Source organism: Prionailurus viverrinus, chromosome X (assembly GCF_022837055.1).
Source record: "Prionailurus viverrinus isolate Anna chromosome X, UM_Priviv_1.0, whole genome shotgun sequence".
NCBI lineage: Eukaryota > Metazoa > Chordata > Mammalia > Carnivora > Felidae > Prionailurus > Prionailurus viverrinus.
The window spans coordinates 18910656-18923988 of record NC_062579.1 but is presented as its reverse complement, the minus strand read 5'-3'; the positions used below and the strand labels follow the sequence as shown (position 1 = coordinate 18923988).

Sequence of the window (13333 nt, the reverse complement as noted above, 5' to 3'; positions counted from 1 at the left end):
AACTTCCCAGCCTCCAGAAACGTGAAAATGTTTGTTGTTGAAGCCACCCACTCCATGGTATGTTGTTGTAGCAGCCTAAGCAGACTAACACTGGGTTTTCTCTCTCAATTCTGACATGTACTGTTGAAGGAACTGGCCTCTCCCTAGTAATTCCACAGCCTCAACTGTGTGCACCACATACTGTAAATGACAATTACATCCCCCTGAAGACTAGCAGGTTCCTAAAGTCCCAAGTTGTGTTGCTTAGGAAATTTCCACTTAATTGTTCTCATAAGGACCACCCTCCTCCTCTCTGGTTCTTTTTACTCTACTTAAAGGCCAGAGAGGGTATCTGGGCATCTTACTTGTGTGAGTGTGGCTCAAAGGCTCTAAAATTCTATGAGTAGAGACTGGATTCCTTTATATCAGCATCTGCAGTGCTAAACTGAGCTTTCCGGTGAGCAGATACTCCATGTGTGATGAACAAAAGAGTCAGTAAACACACCGTATAATTTAAGATTTAATTTATCTTTATTGAACAAACTTGAAGTATGAATTAAGATGTAATTTATCTTTATTGAGCAAACTTGAAGTCTAAATCATTTAAAACTAAAACATAGTAACTTGTGTAAAACTAACGCCTAAAAGAAACCAAAAAAACTGGATTGACCATGTTTAAATTTTTTTTTTCTATTGTCTCACCCTTACTATTTTACTGTGAGATTCTTTCACATTGCTAATAATCTAATTCTTACTGCAACGTTGTAGTATCTTGTCAAGAGGATTAGAACCCTCGGATCTCAGCAGAGGTGGGAAGATACTCCTGGCCATGACGCTGGAAGGTATGAGGACTCTGGCGGTAGGGCCACCCCCGGTTGCGCCTCTGGCCTGGGCTCTCTCTTCCTCTTCCCGCAGAGCCTCTTCATAATAGGACGGGAAAGCAGTGGGGATGGTATCGTTGACTTTTGACAAGAACTGCAGGACTTTCATCTTGGTGGTTTCAGCTAGGGCGTTTGGGCCCCACAGGAACTCATGGCGTGGAGGATCACTGTTGGCCACCTGGCGGTACTCGAGATACTGCAGCCTCACCAAATCTTTGGTGATGAGCTTCCTGGGCTCCCCGTAGATGAAGTGCTTCCTCCCAGGATATACTCGCATCAGACCCAGGAATTTCCAGATGTCTTCCTCAGCAGCACAGTTGCCTTTCATGAAGATCATTCCCAGGATATTCATCAGGAGACCGGTCTTGGGTAACCCCCTGCCAGCACGCACCCTCCCGTTGTTGGGGAGTTTGAGTTTGCTGACGAGGTCGTATCTAGTCGAGTCGATTTCCTGTAGGTCGACGGCGAAGACAATCTCAATGCGCTCAGCCGCTTTCTTGAGGATCTCAGGAAAACGCTCTTCATAATCTGGGCCGATAATCTTCAGCATGTCTTCCTTCAGAATGGGCTGTTTCATCTTATACTTGTACAGAAGGTACTGCTCCAGCAAGCCAGGCTTCCTGCTCAGAGAATCTTCACCTGGGCCTTCAACGTAGAATGGGGCCTCGTAGGGGCTCACCCTTTCCCCATCTTGGTTGCTGGATTCTTCATCAGATTTAGTGCCAGGAACGGCTGCAGAAGTAGCGGCGGCGGCGGCGGCGGCGGCGGCGGCGGCGGCTCTTGCTCTTCTTCTACGCCGCTGAGAAGCGCCACTTGACCCAGTAGTGGGCACACTCTGGGTAGTATCTTCGCACTGAGCAGCGGAGGAGGGAGTGGACTCCGCTTCCGCTGCTGCTTTGGCCTGAGCATCTTCGCAACCCTGAGCTTCACCTCGAGGCTGGCGGCGTCTCTCATGAGCCTTGAACTTACTCTTGTGTCTCCGAGGCATGATGGCACCTCGGTCAGGCACAGGAGGCAGGCCTAGAAACAGGATCAGGAGATGCGGATCCCTGGATGAGGGAGAATGAAGTGACGTGAGCACCTTCATCAGGGAGTTTCCTCCCTGGCTTTAACCAAGGCTGCCTCTGGGGGCTTATCAGAGGGCCCTGCTCCAGGAACCCACAAGGCTCCTGTTCTCATCAGCCTGTTCCCGGAGAATTCTATGGAGGAAGTTAGAGGGAACCTTAGAGTATAGTCTGCCAACCCTGCCTGGGATATACTGGGGTGACAGCAGGGGCTGCCAGTGGGGAGCCTCTCTTCTGCGTTTTGGGGGTGTTCTAAGTTTACATTCAGGATCATCCTGAAAACTCTTGACCAGTCCTGGGTCTCCTCTAGTCTATTGCCATGAAGTCGATACCTCAGACCAAAGCCAAAGACCCTAGAGGAGGAAGTAAAGTAGTTCTTTACACCCTGTCCCCCTCAGGGGGGCATCCAACTGAGAGTTGTGTGGAGCCCTCTCCTTCATGGGCTGTTTTGGTCCTCATTTCTCATTCAGGGTACTCACTTGGCCTCTAACTAGCGCCTGGTACACTTCCCTTCTGCTCACTGGTGGCTGTACTCAGATTTGGTATAAATAAGTGAGGGTGAGGCTCGGCCTGACTGCCCTGCCCTGAGCCTTCAAGTCCTGAATGGAAAAGTGGGGATCTGACCTTTTTGTTATTTTTCGACAGCCAGTGGTTTCCCCCTCCCCACCTTCCAATCTTTCCTTTGGCCCCTACTGTAGCCTGGGATTCTTTTCTTCCTGCCAGCCTGTCCTTAAACATGCTGGGAGAATATGGGAGTCATCCCCCTTTCCCGTTCTCTAAAAGTAAGAATTGTTTGATTCAGATGTCACGAAAGATCTAGAACTCCTCCTACTTCAGAGAGTACATGTTGCTTTTAAACAAAATCTTACTCCACCCGACGCCCCCCGCCCCCCTCCCCCCGCCGCATCCCCCGACACCCCTCCCATGACGCCCCCTCTGACGCCCCCTCCTGCCAATGCCCCCTGACACCCCTCCCCCATGCCCCCTCCCTCCACTGACCCCGCCACCCCCTCCCCCCGCCCCCTCCCCCGATGCACCCTGACATCGCCTCCCCCCCACCCCCCCCCCCCGCCATCCTCAACACCCCCTACCCCCACCGCCTCCCCAGACGCACCCTCCCCCAACACCTGCCCCCCCCCGGACGCCCCCTCCCCCCCGCTGACGCCCCTGCCGTCCCCTCTCCCCGCCTCCCCCTCCCCCCGCTGACTCCCTGATGCACCCTGACGCCCCCTCCCCCACCGGCCCCCCTCGCCGCCCCTACCCGCCACCTAGCCCTGCTGCCTCCCCCAACAACCCCTGACGCCCTCTCCCTACACCGCCCCCCCACCGACGCACCCTCCCCCCACCGATACCCTGCCGCCCACAACACCACCACCCCCTGCCACCCCCCCACCGCCCCCTCCCACTTCTGCCTCCCCAACGCACCCCGATGGCCCCTACCCCCACTGCCCTCCTGCCGCCCACAACGCCTCCTCCCCCCACTGCTTCCCCTGAAGCCCCTTGACGCCCTAACCCCTGCTGCCTACCCTGAAGCCCCGTGACGCCCCCACCCCCCGCTGCCCCCCAACCCCTCCCACCGCCGCCTCCCCCAACGCCCCCTCCCAACGCCTCCCCAATGGCCCCTCCCCCCCACCCCCTCCCCCCAGCGACCCCTCTCCCCATGACCCCTCCCACGGCTGCCACCCACCGCCGCCCCCTCCCCCTGCTAACCCTCCCCTCGACGCCTCCCACGCCCCTCCCCCGCAATGCCCCCTACCCCCACTGCCCCCCTGATGCTCCCTCCACCGGTGGCCCCCGACGCCCCCTCACCCCACGCCCCCCCCACCGCCTCCTTGATGCCCCCTCTCCTGATGCCCCCCACACCCTTCCCCCATGCCGCCTCCCCTGCCCCCCGACGCTTCCCCCGCAGCCCTGACACCCCGTCCCCCTGCTGACTCCCCAGATGCCCCCGATGCCCCCTCCCCCGATGCCCCCTCCCCTCTGATGCACCTTCACCACCTCTCCCTACGCCCCCTCCCAAAGCCTTCCCAATGCCTCCTCCCCCCACGCCCGCTCCCCCTGATGCCCCCTCCCCCATGCTCCCTCCCCCCACTGCCCCCCGCCCCTCCCCCCCGCTGCCCCCCACCCTGAGGCCCCCTCCCCCAGTGCACCCAGATGCCCCCTCCCCCCATGCCCTCTCCCCAGACAGCCTCCCCGCTGCCCACCCGACACCCCGTCCCTCACGCCCCCTCCCCTCACTGCCTCCCCTGCCACCGGCACCCCCCCCCCCCGACGCCCCCATCCCCCACGGCCTCCCCTGCAGCCCCGATGACCCCTCCCTCAGCCGTCTCCCCAGACGTCCCCCGACGCCCCCCTGCCCCCCGCCGCCTCCCCCGACACCCCCTCCCCTCCCCCATGCATCCCTGACGCACCCGGATGCCCCCCCCACCTCCCCCGACAGCCCCCAATGCCCCCTCCCCCCACCGACCCCCACACCCCCTTCCCCTCAACGCCCCCTACCCCCGCTGCCTCCCCCAGAGCCGCCGATGCCCCCTCCCCCCACCGCCCCCAACACCCCCGACGACCCCTCCCCCCACACCTGCTCCCCCTGACGCCCCCTCCCCCCCCCTCCCCCACCTTCTCCCCCCCGCTGCCCCCCCCACGCCCCCTCCCCTTGCCGTCTCCCCGACGGCCCCTGATGCCCCCTCTACCAACACCCCCCCCACCTCCCCCACCGCCTCCCCCGACAGCCCCCGATGCCCCCTCCCCCGACCGCCTTCCCCTGCTGCCCCCTGCACCCGCCCCCGCCCTGGACAGCCCCTGATGCCCCCTCCCCCCACCGCCCCCCAACGCCCCCTCCCCCTGCCGTGTCCCTGACGCACCCCCACGCCCTTTCCCACCACCCCACCCTGCCTCCCCTTCCCCCAACACCCCCCGCGACACCCCCCATTGGCCCCCCACTGCCCCCCCAACGCCCCCTCCCCCCACCACCTCCCCCTGTGCCCCCTCACCCGCTGTCCCCCCACACCCCTTTCTCCCGCCTCCCCTCCCCCAATGCACCCCCCACTGCCCCCTCCTCCCATGCCCCCCCGCTGCTTCCCTTGCCGCCCCCCACGCCCCTCCCCCCCGCTGCCCCCCCGACGCCCCCCCATGCCCCCTCCTCCCATGCTCCGTTCCACCGCTGCCCCCCCGCTGCCCCCTCCCTCAATGCCGCAGCCTTCTCCCTCAACACCGCTGCCTCTTCCTGACGCTGCCTCCCCCCATGCCTCCCCATGGCCCCCCCCCGCTGCTTCCCCCGCCGCCCCCCACGCCCCTTCCCCCCCCGCCCCCCCGACGCCCCCTATGCCCCCTCCTCCCATGCCCCGTTCCACCACTGCCCGCCGCTGCCTCTTCCCGACGCTGCCTCCACCCATGCCCCCCCACCCCCTCCCCCCATGCCCCCCCGTCCGCTTCCCCCGCCGCCCCCCACTGCCCCCCCACGCCCCCCATGCCCCCTCCTCCCATGCCCCGTTCCCCCACTGCCCACCACTGCCCCCTCCCTCAACGCCGCAGCCTTCTCCCTCAACACTGCTGCCTCTTCCTGACGCTGCCTCCCCCCATGCCCCCCCCGCCCCCCACGCCCCCTCCCCCCATGCCCCCCCCGCTGCCCCCCACGCCCCTTCCCCCCCGCTGCCCCCATGCCCCCTCCTCCCATGCCCCGTTCCACCGCTGCCCGCCACTGCCCCCTCCCTCAATGCCGCTGCCTCCTCCCTCAACGCCGCCGCCTCTTCCCGACGCTGCCTCCACCCATGCCCCCCCGCCCCTCCCCCCATCCCCCCCGCCCCCTCCCCCCATGCCCCCCCGCTGCTTCCCTTGCCGCCCCCCACGCCCCTCCCCCCGCTGCCCCCCCGACGCCCCTTCCCCCCGCTGCCCCCCCATGCCCCCTCCACCATGCCCCGTTCCCCCACTGCCCGCCGCTGCCCCCTCCCTCAACGCCGCCGCCTCTTCCCGACGCTGCCTCCCCCCATGCCCCCCCGCCCCCTCCCCCATGCCCCCCCCCGCTGCTTCCCCCGCCGCCCCCCACGCCCCTTCCCCCCGCTGCCCCCCCGACGCCCCTTCCCCCTGCTGCCCCCCCCGACGTCCCCCCATGCCCCCTCCCCCCATGCCCTGTTCCCCCACTGCCTGCCGCTGCCCCCTCCCTCAACGCCGCAGCCTTCTCCCTCAATGCCGCTGCCTCCTCCCTCAATGCCGCTGCCTCCTCCCTCAACGCCACTGCCTCTTCCCGATGCTGCCTCCCCCCATGCCCCCCCACGCCCCCTCCCCCCATGCCCCCCCGCTGCTTCCCCCGCCGCCCCCCACGCCCCTTCCCCCTGTTGCCCCCCCACGCCCCTTCCCCCTGCTGCCCCCCCATGCCCCCCCAATGCCCCTTCCCCCCGCTGCCCCCCCCGACGCCCCCCCATGCCCCCTTCCCCCATGCCCCGTTCCCCCACTGCCCGCCGCTGCCTCCTCCCTCAACGCCGCCGCCTCTTCCCGACGCTGCCTCCCCCCATGCCCCCCCGCCCCCTCCCGCTGCTTCCCCCGCCGCCCCCCACGCCCCTTCCCCCCGCTGCCCCCCACGCCCCTTCCCCCCCGCTGCCCCCCATGCCCCCTCCTCCCATGCCCCGTTCCACCGCTGCCCGCCACTGCCCCCTCCCTCAATGCCGCCGCCTCCTCCCTCAACGCCGCCGCCTCTTCCCGACGCTGCCTCCACCCATGCCCCCCCGCCCCCTCCCCCCATGCCCCCCCGCTGCTTCCCTTGCCGCCCCCCACGCCCCTCCCCCCGCTGCCCCCCCGACGCCCCTTCCCCCCGCTGCCCCCCCGACGCCCCTTCCCCCCGCTGCCCCCCCATGCCCCCTCCCCCATGCCCTGTTCCCCCACTGCCCGCCGCTGCCCCCTCCCTCAACGCCGCCGCCTCTTCCCGACGCTGCCTCCCCCCATGCCCCCCCGCCCCCTCTCCCATGCCCCCCCCTGCTGCTTCCCCCGCCGCCCCCCACGCCCCTTCCCCCCGCTGCCCCCCCGACGCCCCTTCCCCCTGCTGCCCCCCCCGACATCCCCCCATGCCCCCTCCCCCCATGCCCTGTTCCCCCACTGCCCGCCGCTGCCCCCTCCCTCAACGCCGCAGCCTTCTCCCTCAATGCCGCTGCCTCCTCCCTCAACGCCACTGCCTCTTCCCGATGCTGCCTCCCCCCATGCCCCCCCACGCCCCCTCCCCCCATGCCCCCCCGCTGCTTCCCCCGCCGCCCCCCACGCCCCTTCCCCCTGTTGCCCCCCCCACGCCCCCCGACGCCCCTTCCCCCTGCTGCCCCCCCATGCCCCCCCAACGCCCCTTCCCCCCGCTGCCCCCCCGACGCCCCCCCATGCCCCCTTCCCCCATGCCCCGTTCCCCCACTGCCCGCCGCTGCCTCCTCCCTCAACGCCGCCGCCTCTTCCCGACGCTGCCTCCCCCCAGGCCCCCCCGCCCCCTCCCGCTGCTTCCCCCGCCGCCCCCCACGCCCCTTCCCCCCGCTGACCCCCCCGACGCCCCTTCCCCCCGCTGCCCCCCCTGATGCCCCCATGCCCCCTCCCCCCACTGCCCGCCACTGCCCCCTCCCTCAACGCCGCAGCCTTCTCCCTCAACGCCGCCGCCTCCTCCCTCAACGCCGCCGCCTCTTCCCGATGCTGCCTCCCCCCATACCCCCCCCCGCCCCCCCGCCCCCTTCCCCCATGCCCCCCCCGCTGCTTCCCCCGCCGCCCCCCACACCCCTTCCCCCCGATGCCCCCCCATGCCCCTTCCCCCCGCTGCCCCCCCCGACGCCCCCTTATGCCCCCTCCCCCCATGCCCCGTTCCCCCACTGCCCCCTCCCTCAACGCCGCAGCTTTCTCCGTCAACGCTGCTGCCTCCTCCCTCAACGCCGCTGCCTCTTCCCGACGCTGCCTTCCCCCATGCCCCCCCACCGCCCCCCACGCCCCCTCCCCCCACACATACCCCCGCAGCCCCCTACCCCCACCGGCCCCCACAACATACACTCCTCTCCCCAACCTTCCGGTGACACCAGAGTGAAAAAAACACAAGTGTCCGTCCACATACCACTGCCTTTCCCCATATCTCTCCAGGACTGATGGCGGTTGTAAGTTAGGCACCACCTGAATGTTCTAGAAACGACGGTTCCCTCAGACCTCACTCAGAGTTCGCTTCTTTCATTTCCTTCAGAGCATAGTACCCTTCCTCTAAATTCAAGGCCTTCAGCTTCCTGAGCCTCCAAATAGGGAGGGTAGCTTCACACACGTGTGACCGCCATGTTTGATTCCCCCCGGGAGCCACGAGGAACCAGGCATGGCCTTGGTGGCACCTGTTACCTACTTTTTCTCCCCTTGGTTTTCGTTAGGGTCTTCTCCCCCCTCCGCTGAACTGGCGCCTCCCACCAAAGCCTTCACGTTCTTGCGACCCCCTAGGTGGAAATCTCTTTCCGCCTGACTGACCACTCCGCCGAGGGCCCCATAAGACTGAGAGTAGGCGCGGGGGGCAGTGGGGAACAGGGGACGCACTATTTGTGGGGAGGGAGGTATTCTCTTATTCCTTAATCGGGCTTCTTACCTTGACTTGCGCTCGGGCCTAGAAGATTCCTTAGTCGCCTGCCCTGAGGAGCGGCAGCCGAAAGGAAAGTCTCTCCCCTTCCTCAGGCGCCCCAAGAGGAAGTGAGGGTTCTTCTTCCTGTCACCAACGATAGGGCCGGTGAAGGCTGGCAGCGGGGGGTGGGATCTCTGGTGCCCCCTCTGTTCGGGAGTGGAGAGGACTCGCGGTTTCCCTCCACCGCCACCCTCTTACCTCCTTGATACTTTTCTTTAATAGGTCATCTTGACAGCATAGGTGTGAGAGCAGGTGAGGGTAGGTTGATGCACGACTCCCTGTATGCCTGTATGTTATTTTCGTCAGTTTTCATTTATATCAGTCCTCATCTTGGCTTCTGTCTCTTTAACGAAAGGCTTCCGGAGCGCTGCCACGTCCCTACGAACCGTTTAGTAATCTCTTTAGTGCCCATCTTAGAGGGGACGAGTCTCTGTCCCAGGGGTGATCGGAGACGCGAAAGGTGAAGAACAAGAAAGTGGACTTGGGTTGGGAGAGGGAATGTCAGAGGAAAAACCCTGCTGATACATTTGTTCACTTGACCCCTGCCCCAGACTTGGTCTTTTAGGTAACTTCTGCTCTGTAATACTTAACTGTAGGAAACAGGCTGAGGCAGATAATCTCACGAGACCACCATGTTTTGAAGCTAGGCTACACTGCATATGCAGATCGTCATATGTTATCAGGTATTGTATCCTTCCTTTCAGTATTCATACCTCTCGTTTATTTTGGTATTCTTATTGCTCTGTATACGTATTCCAGTTTTTTCCCCTAACAGACTAAGATACATTTTGGAGTACCAACAAGGAAAGTGAATAAGGTATACAAGGTCTGTTTCAGGGTGGGAGTGGTAGCCCAATACATGCCCTGGATGAATGCACACTAGGGGTCTAGTCTAGCTCTGACACCACCTTGTGAATATGAGAATATTTGAAGTTCTTCATGTGCCAACTGAGTTTGGTAAACTGTCTTGTAAGACTGGGAGTGTGTATGCTGTATATAAAGCATCTGTCAGAATGACTGGAAAATATTGGGCACTTAATGAAAGACAGTTATGATTTTTACCTAGGCAATATCACCCTCCTATGTAGGAATGTTTTTTCAATCCAGGATATGTCCTAGGAAACGGAATACTCCTAGACAAAAGAAGATTGAATCAGCTGAACATTCACTTTAGCAGGTAGAATTAAATAGATTTTCCCCATTAGGGCATGTTTTTAAAAGTTTGTTTAATTTGATGGAGAGAGAGAGAGAGTGAGCACAAGCAGGGGAGGAGCAGAGAGAAAGGGAGAGAGAGAGAGAGAGAGAGAGAGAGAGAGAGAGAGAGAGAGAGAAAAAATCCCAAGCAGGCTCCACACTCCATGCTGAGCCTGATGCAGGTCTCAATCCCACAGCCATGAGATCATGACCTGAGCCAAAATCAAGAATCAGACACTTAACTGACTGAGCCACCCAGACACCCCCAGAACATTTAATTTTGGTGTGTGGTTTTTCTTTCCCCACCTGAATGCAACTCTGAACTCCTTGGATTTTGTCCAGGACCAACTCTTTAAGCTTTTCCCTGTTGTCCTTACATTCAAATCATCTCTATTTTCATTTGTTTCCTCCCCCACCCCCAGGCCCAAAATGTAGCCTTCTCTTAGAATTTGCTAAAATACAGTCAAGATAACCTAATTAAAATGCTCTTTTAATAGAGTGGGCTCTGTACCAGTTCCAAGAAGAAAGTATCTATACAGTGGCTTCTGTGTATGTCATCTCAAGGGAGTTCACCCTTTTAGCTCAGAGAGTCCCTGGAGACAGTGTGTTTAGAATAGCTATTTGTGCACTATATTCTTTTGTATTGAGACTGGAATGAAGACGCTCATGATTTCTGCTTTTTCAGAGCTGAATTGTGTCCCCCCCCAAATTTCATGTTGAAGCCATAACCCCCAGTACCTTAGAATGAGACTGCAGTTGTAGATGAGATCATAAGAGGTGGTTAAGTTAAAATGAAGCTTTTATGGTAGGCCATAACCCAGTCTGGCTCATGTCCTTATAAGACCAGCACCCACAAAGAGACACAGGAGATTCATGCACACAAACAGCCAAATAAAGAGGGTGGCCATCTAGGAGCCCAAGAGAGGAGACTCAGAGCATACCAGCCCTGCCAGCTCCTTGACTTTGGACTTCTAGCCTCCAGAACTGTGACAAAATAAATTTTGGTTTAAACCACCCAGTCTTTGTTATTTTGTTAGGGCATTCCTCACAGGTTAATACCCTGCCCCAAGTAGAGATTTCTCTCTGGATTATCTACGAAGCCAAAGTAATTTCTAAGAATCTATTTTAATGGCCACCTCTCTACCCCCCCAAGGTAAGGAAGGAGCCTCCACACTATGGTTACGTGGAGTTGACACATGCAGCACTGGACAATGTAGACATGAGATAGACAACCAGTTATTAGCCATGTTTCCTCGCTGGCTAGGGGATAAGGCACCACGTGCTACATAGTGCGACACGGGGATACCGGTCAAGAACACAGTGAATGAGCGAGTCTGTGGGAGGCACAGTTTGGTGTCAAGAGCTTGAGGTGACCTTTCATTCCAGTGGTGCTGTGTCATCAGCTTCTTTGAATAATTTTGCATGCTAGTAGGGAACAGAAATCTGCCGCTTAGGAATAAGCAAGGTTTGTGCCTTGTTCCCTTGATAAAGATGACGGTTTGGTAGGGGCCTTATCTGTAAGTACAGAATATCGAGGGGGAACTTCAAGTAAGACAATTTGAGGCCCTGTAAGTTTCACTAAATGTCAAGGAGCACGTAATATTGAACCTTAATTTGAGAACGTACAGCTCAGTGTAGTTTTCGATTCAAGGATTTTTCTTTTCTTTCACGTCTGAGATGCATCATCTTAGGGTATGGCATCTGATCACCATTCCCACAACCTCAGTCTAGTCCACTGCATAGTTTAATTTGAAATTACATGACATGGTTTGACCCACAATATCCCAAAACTTAAACGGTCTTATTTGGGGGAACTTACACTCTGCCTGGCCCCAGGGAACCTCCCTTCTCCCTCATTGTGTTTTTTTTGTTTGTTTGTTTGTTTTTGTTTTACTTTTTTGTAAGACACAGAGTTTTGGGATCCTTATGATCCCAGATACTAGTTTGTAAAATTCTATGGGAAAGGATGGGTCTTTATCTTAGCATCCCCACTCCTAGCATGGAGCCTTCCAGAAAGCACGTACTCAGTAGACATTTGGGGAATAAAAGAGAGAATGAGGTCTAACTTGTTATGATTTGGCATATCCTAAAACTAAACATATTGAGGTATAAATTATTTAATTTTATAAAGCAAAAGGCTGAAAGGAGTAAAGAACACCAAAGTTGATCGTGTTTTATTGTTTTTTTATATTCCATTATCACAATACATTTAATATGAGGTTCTTTTACATTTCCATGAAAATCCCTATTGTGAGGTTATGTTTTCTTACTGCGATAATTTTTTTTAAAAAGCCTCAGACTTCAGTAGTCTGTTACACACAGTAGCTATAGGTCTGGCTTCAGCTCTTAATTCCTCATCTTCCAAAGTTTCTTTATATCTTGCTGAGAAGACACTGGGAACTGTGTCATTGAACTTGGCCAGTAATTCAAGGACTTTCATCTTGATGGTTTCAGTGTGGGCTTTTGGGCCCCATAGGAACTCATAGCATGGAGGATCACTGTTGGACACTTGGCAGTGTTCCAGGTACTCTAGCTTCACCAAATCTTTGGTGATGAGCTTCTTACGCTCCCCATAGATGGAGTGCTTCCTCCCACCATATACTTGCATCATATTCAGGCATTTCCAGCTGTCTTCCTCAGCAGCACAGTCGCCCTTCATGAAGATCACACCCAGGACTGTCATCAGGGTAGACCGGTCTTGGGTAACCCCCTGCCGGCACACACCCTCCCATTGTTAGGGAGTTTCACTTTGCTGACAAGGTCATAGGAGTGGCTGGTTGAATCCACTTCCTTGAAGTCTACCGCAAAGACAATCTCGATATGTTCAGAGGCTCTCTTAATGATCTCAGAATAGTATTCTTTGTAAGTTTGGCCACTAATCTTTAGCATTCCTTCAGAATGGGCTCTTTCATTTTATATTGGTACAGAAGAAACTGTTCCAACAAACCCATCAAAGCATGTGATCTCAGTAAAAGGTGGGGCCCAGAGAAACATATATGTTTCTCATCTTGGCTATTCTCACCATCAGATATTGTACCAAACATTTTTGAAGTAATGGTGGTAGATGGGGCTCCCCAAGACTCTTCGGAAGTGCTAATTGAGTCATTAGCTGATAAACTCTGGGTATTACCTTCTGAAACGGGAAGAAGAGGGAGGAGACTCTTCCACTGCTACAGGGGCCTGAACTCTTGTGTCACCTCGAGACTGGTGACATTTCTTATGAGTGCAGTGCTTATTCTTCTGACCCTGAGGGATGATGGCTGTGATCAACGTCATTGGTCAGGAGTATGAGTAGGAGAGCAGGTGGTGAGGTCCCACTAGAGGAGGAGGAAGGTTGATGGGGTGTGTGCACCTTTATAAAGAAGGTACACTTGGTTTTCCTCAAAGGCACTTCTCTCACCACCCACAGGGCTCCTTTCCTCCCAGTTGGCTTATCCCATGGGAAGCTTGTGAAGGAAATTAGAGATTTAGGCTGCTTCCTGTCAGACCTGCCTCGGGCATACTGGGGTGATAGCAGGAGCTGCTGGTCTTGTGGTTGAGAAATCACCTATTTCACAGTCAAGACCATCATTCAACTAGTGGCCAGTCATGGGGTTTTTGTTTTGTTGTTT

The 13333-nt window shown here is 58.4% G+C and overlaps 2 protein-coding genes across 2 annotated transcripts; both read right to left on the bottom strand.

Annotated features, from left to right (window-relative positions):
* Nucleotides 1-491: 491 nt before the first annotated feature.
* On the bottom strand, nt 492-8581 carry LOC125157420 (melanoma-associated antigen B5-like). The gene is made up of 2 exons (XM_047844120.1): nt 8496-8581; nt 492-1909 (listed from the first exon to the last, which is right to left on the bottom strand). The coding sequence occupies exon 2, from the start codon at nt 1846-1848 to the stop codon at nt 724-726; it is 1125 nt and encodes a 374-aa protein (XP_047700076.1). The 5' UTR covers nt 1849-1909; nt 8496-8581; the 3' UTR covers nt 492-723.
* A 3425-nt stretch (nt 8582-12006) lies between these two features.
* Nucleotides 12007-12673, bottom strand: LOC125156930 (melanoma-associated antigen B5-like). Its single transcript, XM_047843238.1, is given in 3 exon segments — nt 12007-12408; nt 12411-12613; nt 12616-12673. Coding segments are annotated over 3 exon segments (663 nt in total).
* Between the last annotated feature and the right edge of the window lie 660 nt (nt 12674-13333).

Bases quoted from the DNA above. Each gene is read 5' to 3' on its own strand.
- LOC125157420 (XM_047844120.1), bottom strand. From the start codon at position 1,848: ATGCCTCGGAGACACAAGAGTAAGTTCAAGGCTCATGAGAGACGCCGC.